General features: G+C 41.3%; 1 protein-coding gene across 2 annotated transcripts in view; it reads right to left on the bottom strand.

Moving 5' to 3' along the window:
* The window catches only part of LOC113046750 (uncharacterized), a 30,426-nt gene that overhangs the window by 7,760 nt on the left and 8,329 nt on the right, over positions 1-14,337 (bottom strand). The window contains exons 2-5 of one of the 2 annotated variants that reach the window (XM_026207702.1): positions 2,222-2,396; positions 1,958-2,062; positions 324-475; positions 180-224 (exon numbers count right to left, since the gene is read on the bottom strand). In XM_026207702.1, the coding sequence (XP_026063487.1) occupies positions 180-224; positions 324-475; positions 1,958-2,062; positions 2,222-2,393 (474 nt within the window). In that variant the 5' untranslated portion in view covers positions 2,394-2,396. Of the gene's footprint in view, positions 1-179; positions 225-323; positions 476-1,957; positions 2,063-2,221; positions 2,470-14,337 lie in introns of those variants that run through there. The other variant, XM_026207701.1, reaches the window with a different exon arrangement.

The following is a 14,337-nucleotide window of genomic DNA, read 5'->3' as shown; positions in this document are numbered from 1 at the left end:
TGATAATAACTTAATGGATAATTGTCAAAAGTAATCTATAAAGCCAAAAAAAAGCCAAAAATATCAAAGTCGATTCATAATAATCCACATAACACAATCACTGTTGAGGTCTAAACTACAACATAAGAATATGGTTTGATTTAAAGCCTATGGGCTTTGGTACTGTATATACAAAATACCTCTCTATTTGACCTCAGTTGTCCAAATTCTGAAAGGCACCCATTCTAGGAGAAAAAGGGAAGGTTCATATAAATAAGATGAGGTTCACATATGTTCATAAAAATGTCAAATAAATTCAGATCTTACACTAGCTGTGTACATACTTGTATGAGTTCCAGTAATTTAAATTGTTGGAAGCCATTTGATGGGTTGTAATAGATGCTACTCTTCCACTTCTTGTGATGTCCTTTTCCTCCAAACTTCTCAAACATACTGGGCGTAAACCATTTCCCTTTACATGAAATACACTTCTCTCCTGAAGACATTGAAACATAAGAAACATACAGAACATATGAATGCAGGATCATGTCACTGAAACCAAACCTTTTTGAAAACTCCTGCCAGGGGGAAGTTTTTCAGAAACTCTGGTTTGATTTTTGTCACGTAGCCTGTGAAACTGGAGATTTTGGCTTGTGACATCAGAGTGCATGCTTTTATGCCAGGCTTCTGATTGGCCAACATGGCTGTACATTTGGGGTTATATCGCCACATTTTGGTTTGGTATGCTCTTGACAGCGCTTCATAGTCTGTTTTTGCGTTTTCATTTGGACAACATTTTTTTTAAACAAAGGAGGAAAAACTCTGTTCTCTAAAAATTCCAGTGTACATGTGGACTAAGCCTAAAAAGACAAAGATATTGGGACATACCTCTTAATTACTGAATTCAGGTGTTTTAATCAGACCTATTTCCAAAGGTGTCTAAACTCAAGCACCTAGCCACTCATTTACGTGTGCATTTACAAACATCTGTGAAAAATTGGTTCTTTCTGAACAGCTCAGTGCATTCAAGCATGATACTGTGATAGGATGCCACCTTCACAATGAGTCAGTTTGTTAATCTTAGCCCGGTCATTAACAGAAACAGTAATAGTAACAATTCCAAAAATAAAAACTAAAATGTTACTCTTGCTCATATGCCACTGAATGATATAGGCATTGGCTCCAAATTACACCCAAGGGTGACCTTTAAACATGTTTGCATTTTACACAGACAATTTTTAAAAACAGGGTGACACCTAATCTATGTCATCCATGTTACCCCAATGTTAAAACATGTTACCCTGAAAAGTAAAAGGACTGACAGTAACAGGTTTGACTATTTCAAAATAATTTGCTAATTTCTAGCTAATAGTCAAGTTCACAAAAGCAAATTGTACACTTTGAAAGTATTTTACTTGTAGATATTGATTATAACAAATGTAATATATAATTGTTTAAATTTACATTTTAAAAATGGTAACAGTATTGACATTGCATGATGCCCCCCAACCCTCCCAAGTCCTGATGAAAAATAAAAATCATAGTGAGGAACAAGTCAAAAACTTTACCCTTTTCAGCATAAATGTTATTTAAATTATTTAAAATAATATTTTAGTGACTTTTTAGATGTAATATTGATGAAAGAATTTATAGTATTGTTATGGTTTTTTTTTATTTTTTATTATTTGTTGTTGTATTAAATCTATGTTTATTATTTCTTAGGGACGCAAAAGGCACCAATTTCATGGTATCAACCTATAGCTGCAAAGTGGGGACCTACTCCATATTCATTTTCTGTGTTTAGAATGTGATGTCATTACAGTTCCTGTTGGTGTAATTGTCAAGTGTCCCAATACTTTTGTACATATAGTGTGTTTATGTATTTATTTATTAAGTGACAGTCTACATTAGTTAAATCTGACTTTAAAGACTACATATGCAATTTAATCTCACAATGTGAAAAAAAAAAAAACCGTACCATTGTCATATTTTATTCTGTACAGACGACCTGCAAGTTTTCCACAATGGACGGCCAGCTGGTCCTTTTTTCTGATTTCTTGAAAGATATCCGTTAGGTCTACCCCTTAAAAAAAGCAGATCAAAGGTATTCTTCAGATCAATGAAAAAATAAATGTCTAGGAGATGCTTGACATTGGATTTGCTTATGAACCTCAACTATTTAAGGATCACTGACTGTTTCAAAAATTAGTGTTAAAAATATTAGATTTAATTTTATGCTTACCTGGAAGACTAGAGTTTTTAGTTCTTTCCATTTTCTTCTTGTAACCATTTTGTTGATTCAACTTTCTTTTTACCCCTTGTTTTCCTTTCCCTTTTCCAGTCTCACTCATCCAGTCAGATTCTGTTGAGCTGCTCCAGTCCTGCTCTGAATCTGTGAATAATTCGCCATGCATCCACTGCAGCAAAGTCAGCATTTAGTCAATGATTTTTAGTTATCAGACACCTTTGATCATTAACATTTGTTACGTCGTAAACTTCAAAATAACTAAATATATATATATATATATATATATATATATATATATATATATATATATATATACAATAAATATTTGGTTCCACATGAAACCGTCACAAAACGATGAAGTATACATGCCAGACCAGTATGTGGCAGTGTAATTCTGCCACAGAGATACACTAAAAATGGAGAAGACTTGGACTTAAATGTAAAAATGTACCTGCAGCATAAACCCTAGGCGTTTCTCAATGTCAAGGATACTTCCTTGGCAGGACTGATCCTTCCAAGTCACTTCCTTCAGAGGCTAGGTGAGGCTCCTCTTTCGCATTCAGAGAACATGTAAATGGAACAGGCTAGCAAGTGCACGTAATTGCGTCATTACGTCAGTAAAAAGGTCCGTTTGAATAACGCTGTGAATTGTATCGTTAAATTACTTTGGAAAACTTAACTAGTTATTTATAAAAGAAATGCAGATGATGCAACCAAGTTAACAATTGTTAAATGACAGGTCCAGTTCAGTTAACCATTTGTATTTGTATAATTTACAATATCAATATGGTAGTAATTTGTACTGGAATTTAAACGTTAAACTTTATTTATATTTACTACAGTTATAACAAATGTTTGGTAACATAAATAAAAACCGTTAACACTCCGACTTGAATTTTTGAACAAGATAGCAAAGCTGCGCGCATAGGATTGTGGGTGATTTGAGAGCGCGAAGAGCGCGAAGGATACAGATATGCATCCTTTCCTGTGTATGGCATATTTTTTTTCGAACGAAGGACTCAGTCATTGGTTGAAATTCCGAGGATCCTCGACATTGGAACAGTCCTTCGACGGATGTCAATGACGTAGCTCAAAATACTGGCTTCCGAGGATCCTTCCTTGACATTGAGAAACACCTCATGTGTGCAGTATACAAACGAACATTGAACAAAACATTTATTAATCTGTGTTAATGTTAGTTAATAAAAAGACAATTGTTCAGTGTTTGTTCATGTTTTTGTTGCTGTTACGTGACATAGCGATGTCTGATTAAGGGTGATACGTGAGCTAATGTCGTCATAATTTCAGAAAATATACGCATTTGCTGTCCACGCAAAAACATAAAGGTGTCATTTTCTAATTTATACAGTATGTGACCTGGTTTCCAAAAATATTGGGTTTACTCTCCCAAAACACCAGATCCATGTGAACGAAACTGCTTTATGATAAAAAATGTATGCGTATACAGCTAAACACCTCTCTGTGTGGACAGTAGGGCTGTCAAAATTGCTCAAAAATGACGTTTGAATATTCCCTCTAAAAAACACCAGATATTTGATATATTCGAACATCTGGTTGCGCATGTTGTCAATGCAACCAAGTATTGCATTACGTCAATAACAGGACAAAATAATACAAAGAGACATAACTACTTGTATAGGTAGTCTATTTAAGTTTAAACATATATGACAATGTATTACCTACACAAAAAGAAGGAAATCAACTAATGGCCAAGACTGCAGACCTCAAGCTCTCTCACCCTCACGTTCTCTGCGCATAACGGTTTAAATGAACAAACAAATTTTTGTGCAAGCAATTTAAGGTTGTGACTGTTGTCCCAAATATAGCAGCCTTCATTCATTGATTGAAACAAATATTATTAATATTAATTGAAGTTTTACAGCATATAGAACTGACATTGAATGCTCTGAGCGAGCATGGAACATGGAACTTTTCGTTGACATGAAATGATAAATAATCAAACCTCGGATCCATTGTTTGACAGAACTCCCCGAAGCCTGCCCCATCCGCGATACTGATCGGTCTCATGTCCTTACAAAGGAACGAAATTATTTTATCCGTTATGGCCTCATGTCGTGTTGCAGACAAAGAGCTTGTGGCGGGCGATGCAAAGTAACATAAAGTGTCAAGACGTGACTGTTTAGCTGGAGTTCCACACATTATGCCATGCTCATTTGGGTGCACATTTCTGAGATGTAAACTCATGTTGCTAGTGTTCGAATGGTATGCTAACTGTATCTTAAATAGCTTGCATACAACTTTGTTTCATGGGTCAACAATTTTACCTCATTTTCTCTGCTGCACTTGCTGGCATCTTCCATGAAGATGCGTCAACTTTCAGCAGTGATGCTGTGCCAGACAGTGCGACTCCTGTGACCTGTCCCTGAACCCTCATGCTGTGTTCACACCAAATGTGAATAGAGCGTTTGGAGCGAATTATTTCAATGTTAAAGGGGGGGGGGGGGTGAAATGCTATTTCATGCATACTGAGTTTTTTACACTGTTAAAGAGTTGGATTCCCATGCTAAACATGGACAAAGTTTCAAAAATTAAGTTGTACGTTTGAAGGAGTATTTTTGTTCCAAAAATACTCCTTTCGGTTTGTCACAAGTTTGGGAAAGTTTTTTTTTTCAAGTATGGCTCAGTGTGACGTTAGATGGAGCGGAATTTCCTTATATGGGTCCTAAGGGCACTTCTGCCGGAAGAGCGCGCGCTCCCGTATAGCAGAGCACTGAGAGCACAGACATTCACTGATCAGAGCGAGAGTGTCGCGAAATGTCACAAAAGAAGGGTGTTTTTGGTTGCCAGGGCAAGACAACCCTGCACAGATTACCAAATAAAAACAGCATTAAGGGACCAGTGGATGAAGTTTATTTTTACAGAGCATCAACGGAGTTGTGCAAGTGTTTTTGTTTGTTCCCTGCATTTTGAAGATGCTTGTTTTACAAACAAGGCCCAGTTTGACGCCGGATTTGCACATCGTTTATTTCTTAAGGATAATGCAGTCCCAACGAAAAAGGGTCTGGAGTGTGTTGGAACCGCATGCGGTGAGTAAAACTGCTTCAAATATCTCTGTGTTGTTAACTTAGCTATCGGCGCGTAAGCTCATCAAGTAAACAACATGCGATGTTGTCATCAAACTGCACTTTCCACATGTACAGCTTAAAAAAAAAAAAAAAGACGACATAAAGTGGAACTTAGTCATTTTCCAAAACCGCTAAGCAAATATATACAGTTTCAGTACATACCACATAGAGACGTCGTTGCTGATGCTGCTCTTGTTAAATTTCAGCCTCTGGATCTGATTCTGGATCATAAATATACGCTGAATCAGACTGTTAGCCATGGTTTGTTTTGGATGTTTTTTTCCTCACGGTAATGTCACAGCTTCCAAACGCTCTCAACGCAAAAGCCTACTCGCGCTCGTGATACTTTAGCTCCGCCCACATGTCATGCCTCCAGTCGGTCATGTTTTTCCGGGAAAAATCAGTACAGACTATCTTTCTCTTATGAATATAATAAAACTAAAGACTTTTTGGAGTTATGAAGGATGCAGTACTACTCTATAGGTACTCAAGATTAACAGGATATTGAGTGAAAACGACCATTTCACCCCCCCTTTAAGTCAATGCGTCTGGAGGTCTTGCAGTGCGAATGAGGCGTTTAGCGCGGCGCGGAAGATGCAAATTCGCCTCATTCGCACGTCCAGTTCGCGCGAATTGAGCGTCTGGCGCGATGGGCGCGTTACGCGCGAATTGTGCTTTTGTGCATTTATGTGTTTGACGCGAATTCGTGTCTGCCGCACAAGTTGAAAAATTTTAACTCTGGCGTCAATTCGCGCCGCGATAACCAATCAGGAGCCTGCTCAGGAGTCACTCATTCAACATGGAGGAATGATGTTGTCAGTGAGCAGTCAACCAGAGCTTTATGACACAAGTATCACACACAAGTTCATATTTCAGGAATAAAAAGGACCTCGCTTGGAAGAGTGTGTTGTAAATACACATTTAACTTTTGAGTCACGTACATGTTTATCGACCCGTGGCCTTCCCGCTGTTTTTTTTACAACTATTTTTTGGCTGCAGAAGAGAGTCAGTCCCATAGACTCCCCATGTTAAAATGCCCAACTTTACAGCAGAAAAAAACATGTTTACAGCCTGGTTCAAAAAATGATTTTGGTCTATATTGCTAATTTTGCCCTTCATTACAACTGTGAGGGGGGTGAATTTTTTTATAACTCATCCGTTTAATTTATATTAAGCCTTAAAGTTCTGCATAATTAAGGGCGTGGGCACTTGAGTGACAGGTGGATTGCCGCTGCTGACAATGCCGTCGCGCTAGGTGGGCGTGGCTTCAGAAAGTAACTCCCGCCTTTTTGCCCATTTTCGATTATCCTGGAGAGTTGTGCGGTGACGTGCTGCCAACATGGCGATGGCGCAATCTGCACACTTTAGGCTTCAAAACCGCTATTGAGGAGTCTATGGGTGACGTCACGGACACTACGTCCATATTTTTTTACAGTCTATGGTGTGAACACAGCATCAGGCGCGCTAGCGCGCCCGCTCGCAAGGCAGACAACCATGCCTCTACTACGGGTGTTTTTTTCCAATTTTTTTTTTAATTGAATATTAATTTTCACCTTCGAAATTCGTTTTTTTAAACTATTCGAATACATATTCTAATTTATAATATTCGTTGACAGCCCTAGTGGACAGGCCCTAAAACAACCAAAAATCATCAATACAGTTAAACTCATCATAGGATTTCATAAATTGTAACTGCTGAATGTTTTTCAGAGAGCCCAATCTTTTCCAGTGGTTTTGTGATTTACACTTTAGATTACTTGTATATTAATGTTCCAAGACCATGAGAACCCTTTCAAAAAAAAAAAAAAAACTTTTCAGTCATCTAGATGCACCCTTGAAAGGCACGTTTTAAAAATTTTTACTTCTTTTAATTTGAGTGTTTTCACTGTGTTTTTTGGCATGCGTCATGCGCAAGACGCTCCAAAAGACGAGAAGTCCATCTAGCATGTGTTTACATAACAGAAAAACAATGGAAAAGCACTGCAGAGGAATGCAAACAAATGTTATATGTTAACATAGAAATGAACACAGAAACATTCTTCTTTCACTGTTTGTTTATAAAAATATAAATGTAAAGTAGTTAGGGCTCTAGACTGTGACCAAAATGATCGCATATGCAACAATTTTTTGAGAATGTGCGAGTTAAAATGTGACGCGGCCGCAGAAGAGAGCAGTTCTCAGTGCCGCCAATTTGGTGCACTCTTTCAGGGAAATAAAGGTTTGTGTACATTTTTATTTCATTTATAAAGTCAAGTCAAGTCAAGTCTGCTTTATTGTCAATTTTTCTACATGTACAGTACATACAGAGAATCGAAATTGGTTACTCTCAGACCCCCAGTGCATACAGATAACATTGACAGTACAGCCTAAAAATCTAGATCAAATATTAAATATAGATACAATAAGGGAATGTAAAAAAGACATATAATAAATTAAAAATAAAGTTAAGTAAAGCAGCGCAAGGCACATGGCAGATAGAATGCAAATCAATGAAGTGAATAACAGTGCAGATAAAATTATTTAGTCTGATTAAAGTGACAAAGAGCAAGAGCAGTTATTTTATTTAACTGACTGATGAGGTAGTGGAATGACATCAGTTCCATGCTGATTGAGGTAGTGAACACACAAATGCTGCACAAAGTGACTGGTGCATTTTATCGTATGCAGTGCTTTAAGTGGGCCGGTATGCATCGGTACCCAGTACCACCACTTTCAAATATAGCTCTTGAGCGTACCGCCACCTCTCCGTGCACCCAGAATGTGCTTTTAGCGTAGCAGTAAGCTCATTTGGACATCTGTTTTAGTAGAGGTTTTAATCTTTTGCCTGTGCTGCTGCTTTTCAGAGCGCCCTTCACAATGCAAGCTTCCTAATTCGTCCCACAGAGAGCAGAGACTACATTACCCACACACCCTTGAGTTTTACAAGTGAAAAGCGCATGCGCTGCTTTTACCGTTGTCAGTAACAACGCTATGTGTTCGGAGAGAGTGAGTGAAACGCGCACACTTGGCTCGTTAAGTATTCAAATATAGTGAAAAATACTTAATATGCTCTGAGTACTAAAACAACACAGTCAGAATCAGATGACTTGCTGGCTGACACCCCACCAAGCCTAACTGATATCGCTGCAGGTCAGACGCAAGCTAATGAAGTAATGTAGTATCTCTTTCAGGTAGGGTGACCAGGTGTCCCGAAAAAATTTGGGACAGTCACGAAATCTTAACTGTTGTCCCGAATCCCGAATCTGGCCCTAATTGCCCCGAAAATTATACTAAAGCAAAATCTTGAGTAGTTATTGTCTGATAAACATTAAAAACTGTCTGCGGAGGTTGAGACGTCCTGCAACCAGCCCCCGCCGGCTGCTCAATGGCTGCAGCATCTTTTTTCTAAGTAAAAAAAAAAATACCATAGGCGAATAGGCACAAATTTAAATATTAATTTATCTAATGAATCTATATGCACAAAGACAATACAACCTTTTTGTCCCCTTTTTGTTTTAAAGCATGATGAAGAGAGCACAAGTTGCTGCAGCTGAGAGGAGGACAGTGATGCACGCGTACAGGAGTGATTGACAGTTCGCGGCACTGTGTACAAAAAATAAGTTTAAGCTCATTAGCGTTAGCGCAAGTTCGGGAGTGAGTTCAGCTTCCTGACAGCTTGATGAATGAAGCTGTCCTTCAGTCTGCTGGTCCTGGCCTGGAGACTCCGTAGTCTCCTCCCTGATTGCAGCAGGCTGAGGAAGCTGTGAGACGAGTGGGTGGGATCACCTGCGATGCAGAGGGTTTTGCAAGTGAGACGGGTTCCATAAATGTGATGGAGGTAGGGGAGAGAGACACCAATGATCTTATCAGCTGCTCTCACTATGCGTTGCAGAGTCTTTCGGCAGGACGCGTTGCAGGCGACATACCACACAGTGATGCAGCTCGACAGGATGCTCTCGATGGTGCCTCTGTAGAAGGTGTACTTGATGTGGTGCATGACTAGCTGTTCAAAGCACTTCATGAGGATGGGAGTAAGTGCAACGGGACGGTAGTCACTGAAGCAGGATGGAGATGGCTTCTTCGGAACTGGAATGACGGTGGTAGTTTTGAAACATGTGGGAACAAAGACCTGACTCTGTGAAGACATCAGTGAGTTCTGCTGCACAGTCTCTCAGTACACGCCCAGGTATGTTGTCAGGACCCGGAGCTTTGTGTGCATTGATCCTGCTGAAGGATCTCCTCACACTGTCTGGGGTCAGTGTCATCACCTGGTCGCCGAGAGGAGGTGAAGTCTTCTGTACAGTGGTGCTGTTTTGTTGCTCAAAGCGAGCAAAGAAGGTATTCAGCTCACTTGGTTTCAGTCTTTAATGTGGTGCAAATTATAGGGGTCTAACAATTGACTCGTTTTCTCGATGCATCGATTACAACCCTAGATGGTTCATATGCATCCATCTTGAAAAATGATTTTTGAATCGTGAATTGCCGATCTCAGACAGTAATCGGTTTAAAACGCGAAGAATCAAATGAATCACAATTTCTATAGCGATTCAATGCTTTCAAAATATATACACATTAAATCTAAATCTAAATCATTGCACAGTTCCATTGAATGATATGTTTTAACAATGCTGATGAACCAAATGTACAAAAGAAACTGTTTCACAAGTTCACGCTTACATATAATTAGCTGAGGTATGGTATGCATATTTGGCGTGCTGTCTGGGGAAGGGCTCCTAGGTCGGGATTGGACCGAACCTAGGGTACCCCCCCTTCCCCGTCTAGTTGTAAAGTGAACTCGAAGTGAGGAGATGGGGTGGAGGAGGGATGCTGATAAACCATCAATGGATAGAGGTAAGCCAGCGTTATTTATACTATGGTATTGATTACTTGATTGTGGTCCACCGGTGTTGATTAGGCGAAGTATCTGACGCGCTTATCCCGGACCTTGTTACTAAAAACCTCATTTCACGAGTTTATGCTTACATATAATTAGCTGAGGTATGGTATCTGGTGTGCTGTCCGGAGAAGGGCTCCAAGCTCAGGAATGGTCCGAATCTAGAATACCCCCCAAAAAGCAAGCGAACAAGAGGACAGCCGCCAGAGCTCATAGTGTTGGAACGGTGAGCCCTACCAGCTGACGAGGAGGAGCAGCATGGTTGTATAACCCGACCGGGAGGGCCCGAGTTGCCTCAACTGGAAATGGTCACAGTGTCGGCGTACGGGCCCTACTGGCTGATAAGCCCCTGCTATTCAGTGGGCAAAGGGCAATGGCTGACTGAGAGGGCCCATGAAGCCTTCGGAGATTAAGACTCAGGACGACGGACGGCTGGGTCCTCTCAGTTTGGCAGATATAAAGGTTTTTGGGCTGACCGACAAGGAGACTCTTGCAACATCCAACGGGAGGTCAATAATCACGGCGTCAGATGGATGACACTCGCTTGTGGGTAGCAAGTATGAAACCCAACCGGGAGAACTCTAGCCGACATCTGATGGGAGCACACGCATCAGACGGGTAAGCCTCGCTGGATGGGAAGAGGATAGGGTTCTCGCCAGCCTCCCGCAGGAGATGAATATTTGCAAACTGGATAGGTCCGCTCGGCAGACAAAAAGGGGAAAGGGGAAGGGCTAAAGGGTAGAATTGGGATTGGGTCTAAGTCTCTAAAACTGTAAAGGGGAAGTTAAGGTTGTTTAGCTGGGAAGCTCTCGCCGACGTACGATGGGAGCACACGGTATCGAACGGTAAGCCTATGCTGGTCGTAAAATATAAAAGGTATGGTTGTCTAGCCGGGAGGCTTTCGCCAGCATTCGATGGGAGCTCAATGCTTGCGGCACCGAATGGATAAACCCATAGTCGGACGGAAAGGCCAAGAATGCTTGACCAGGAGGGCTCTTGCAACCTTTGACAAGACTTCAATATTCATGCACAGACGGGTAAGCGACGCCGTTAGTTGAAGGGAAACATTCACTCGACCGGGAAAGCTCTTGCAGCATCTGACGGGATTTAAATACTCACAGCAACAGATGGATAACTCCGCCAGTAGTTTGTCAGAAAAGGCAAGGTCTGCTCGACCAGGAGGCTCTCGCAGCATCTGACAGGAATTCAATACTCACTGTATCAGATGGGTAGCCTTGCCGGTAGTTGGAGCAATTTGCAGCACCTGACAGGGAGTTCAATACTCAGAGCAATTTGAGTTGTCTAAAGGGGACGCTATGAGGAAATTTTTTTATGATTTTATGAACATTGTTCTACAGTTGGGAGAGAGAATTCATCAGCGCTATCGAAGTGATTATGTTTTAAAACTGCAAATTATATGGAACTGACAGATTGATTAAGAGTTTCTTATCACAGAATTTTCAGAATAACCACTCCAGTGGGCTAATGAGAAACCGAGAAGGTGGGGCTTCAAAAATGCTGATCATGAACCCCCTTTTTTGCCACCTATAGGGGAAATCTGAACAGATTATTTCAGTGAATAGCTGAAATGTAATGAAAAAAATGGCAACATTTGAGGTTACGTTCAAGGACTTATGATTGCTGTGGCATGCCTGTCGTAAATAATTGTCCAATATTAAAGATAGTGTACATTTAAATTAAATGTTTAGAAAAACGAGGACTAGATTGTACAGTGACATGTAGAAACTATTGTCGGGACGTTGGTGCCCTTGAAGGCTTTTGATATAATGAGCATGTACATTAGATTGTTAGCAATGCATTACGTTAAGTTTGTACCATGGAACAGTATAATTAATTGTTTTTCGAGAGCAGTGTCGAGCGGGTTAGTTTTTTATTATGTTTTTGTTTTTATTTTAGAGGCCCTTGCGAGAGCGAGAACTGCTGCGGCAGTAGGGAAGGACAGAAAGGGCTCCTGCTGGAGCTGCTACTGCTGCGGCAGCAGGGAAAGGCAGAAAAGGCTCCTGCAGGAGCAGACACTTCTGCAGCAGTGGAGAAATATAGATAGAGGCTCCTGCGGGAGCAGACACTGCTGCGGCAGTGGGGAGATACAGAAAAGGCTCCTGCAGGAGCAGACACTGCTGAGGCAGTGGGAAGATACAGAAAAGACTCCCGCGTGAGCAGACACTGCTGTGGCAGTGGGGAGATACAGAAAAGACTCCTGTGGGAGCAGACACTGCTGCGGCCGTGGGGAGATACAGAAAAGGCTCCTGTGGGAGCAGACACTGCATTACGTTAAGTAGAGAGGAAATACGGGAAAAGGCTCCTGTGGGGTGGGACACTGCTGTAGCTGATGCCAGTTCGGTGAGCTTCTTTGATATGGAATCGCTCTGATCGCTAATAGTTCTTGGTGCCTTCTGCCTTCTGACAAATCTGTGCTCTGATTTTACAGCGGGGGGTGTGGTGTTCAGAAAGATGGTTAGGCTGTGGTGGAACATAGAGAAGTAAAGGGGAGCATGAGAGGAGTTTTGGCCTCTCGTTTTGGCCTTCCGATCTTTTTAAATAGCCTTCAGGGCAGATCAATTTGGAATGCTGTTTTCACGTTGTAGTATGGACTGTCGTTTAAACATGCACAGTAAGGAAAATGTAATGTCTTCAGACATTTCAGTGTGGATGACGAGTCTTGAAAAAATTCCTTGGCTATGTGGTTAAAAATGGCATCATCATCTGACAGAATTCCGTCATAATGTTGTTTAACAAACTTTAACTGCGAAACCGGCATTTAGCGTCTTCACCTGAAAATGTATAGGTTTACAACACACGGTCTGCGCCACTAGTGGAGGCAGCCTCAAACTGCGCCACAGCCAGAAAAGCGAAACAGGCTTGCTGCAGTGAGAAGTGGGGTGGTGCCAGGCTAGTTGAATGCCTGCTGCTGCTGCGATCCAGTGCTCAAGGAGAGCCGGGTTTTGAACGGGATGATCGTGATGTTGAGCGAGGCGAGCAAGGGGCTTTGCACGGTCTATTGGCCACAATGTGTGGCTTGGCGAGAAGTGCAGCTGTCGCGGATAAGGCTTAATGGTGCTCAGCGGCCGTGTTTGGCAGGGTATGACTGCCGGCAAAAAGCGGCAGATCTGAAAAATCCCCGTTATAGATCTCTTCGTTGGAAGGAAAATTGGGTCTGTGATAAGATGACAGATGACATTGTGAACCGAATGCTGATAAACCGTCAATGGATAGAGGTAAGTCAGCAGTATTTATACTGTGGTATTGATTACTTGATTGTGGTCCACCAGTGTTGATTGGACTAAGTATCCTCCCGAACCTTGTAACTAAAACCTCATTAAAATAATTTTGTCATATCTGACTATGACAAAAGACAACTGATGACATAACATCACTTACATTATGTGTCTGTTGTGTATGCGCTACCAAAGCCGAATCAATTAACATTTTGAAATATTGATCTTCCACACACATTGTTTTCTGTAAGGCCGCCAGGAGAATGGCCAAAGCATTACCCACATGACCCACATGTGCAGCAGCATAAACGGTGAGAAATCAGGCAGTCACCCATAGCACACTACTTGCCAGGACAGTATGGATTAGCTAAAACAGGGGCTTGTCCCAAAGCTGTCTATTATGCTATCGCCTGCTCATCTGGTGGCATATCCCTAAGTCCATTGTCTACTGGTTTATGAGCATTTTTATAAATCCAGATAGCTGAATGGAAAACAGTACACACATTTCTATGCCCATTTTGTGTGTACGCAATGTTACATCTGTACTTTCTGGTAGTGGAGCAGAGGTTGGTACACACTTATGACTTGTTGGTTTGAAATTGTAGTCATGCTGGTGTCACACAAATGTTTGCGAGCGCACTAAAATGATCGCGACCACCTAAAGAGCATTCCTTCTTTTTGCCGTGCACAGCCACCATGTTGCGAATCCAGTTTTCATGACAGTTGTTTCTCTCAGGATGGGGTCACCCTGCCTAAGAAACAGGCGATTGGCTGTGGGAGAGGACAATGCATATTGTTTAACTCGCATGTCTCTGGCGAACCTGGCTGCTGCTTTTTCGAGTATATGCAGTGCCTCCCGGCCTTGGTTAAAACCAATGAAGGCAGCTGTGTGAT

Source organism: Carassius auratus, chromosome 28, assembly GCF_003368295.1.
Source record: "Carassius auratus strain Wakin chromosome 28, ASM336829v1, whole genome shotgun sequence".
Taxonomy (NCBI): Eukaryota; Metazoa; Chordata; class Actinopteri; order Cypriniformes; family Cyprinidae; genus Carassius; species Carassius auratus.
Note: the sequence above shows the minus strand (reverse complement) of the source record. Positions and strands in the feature narration are given on the sequence as shown.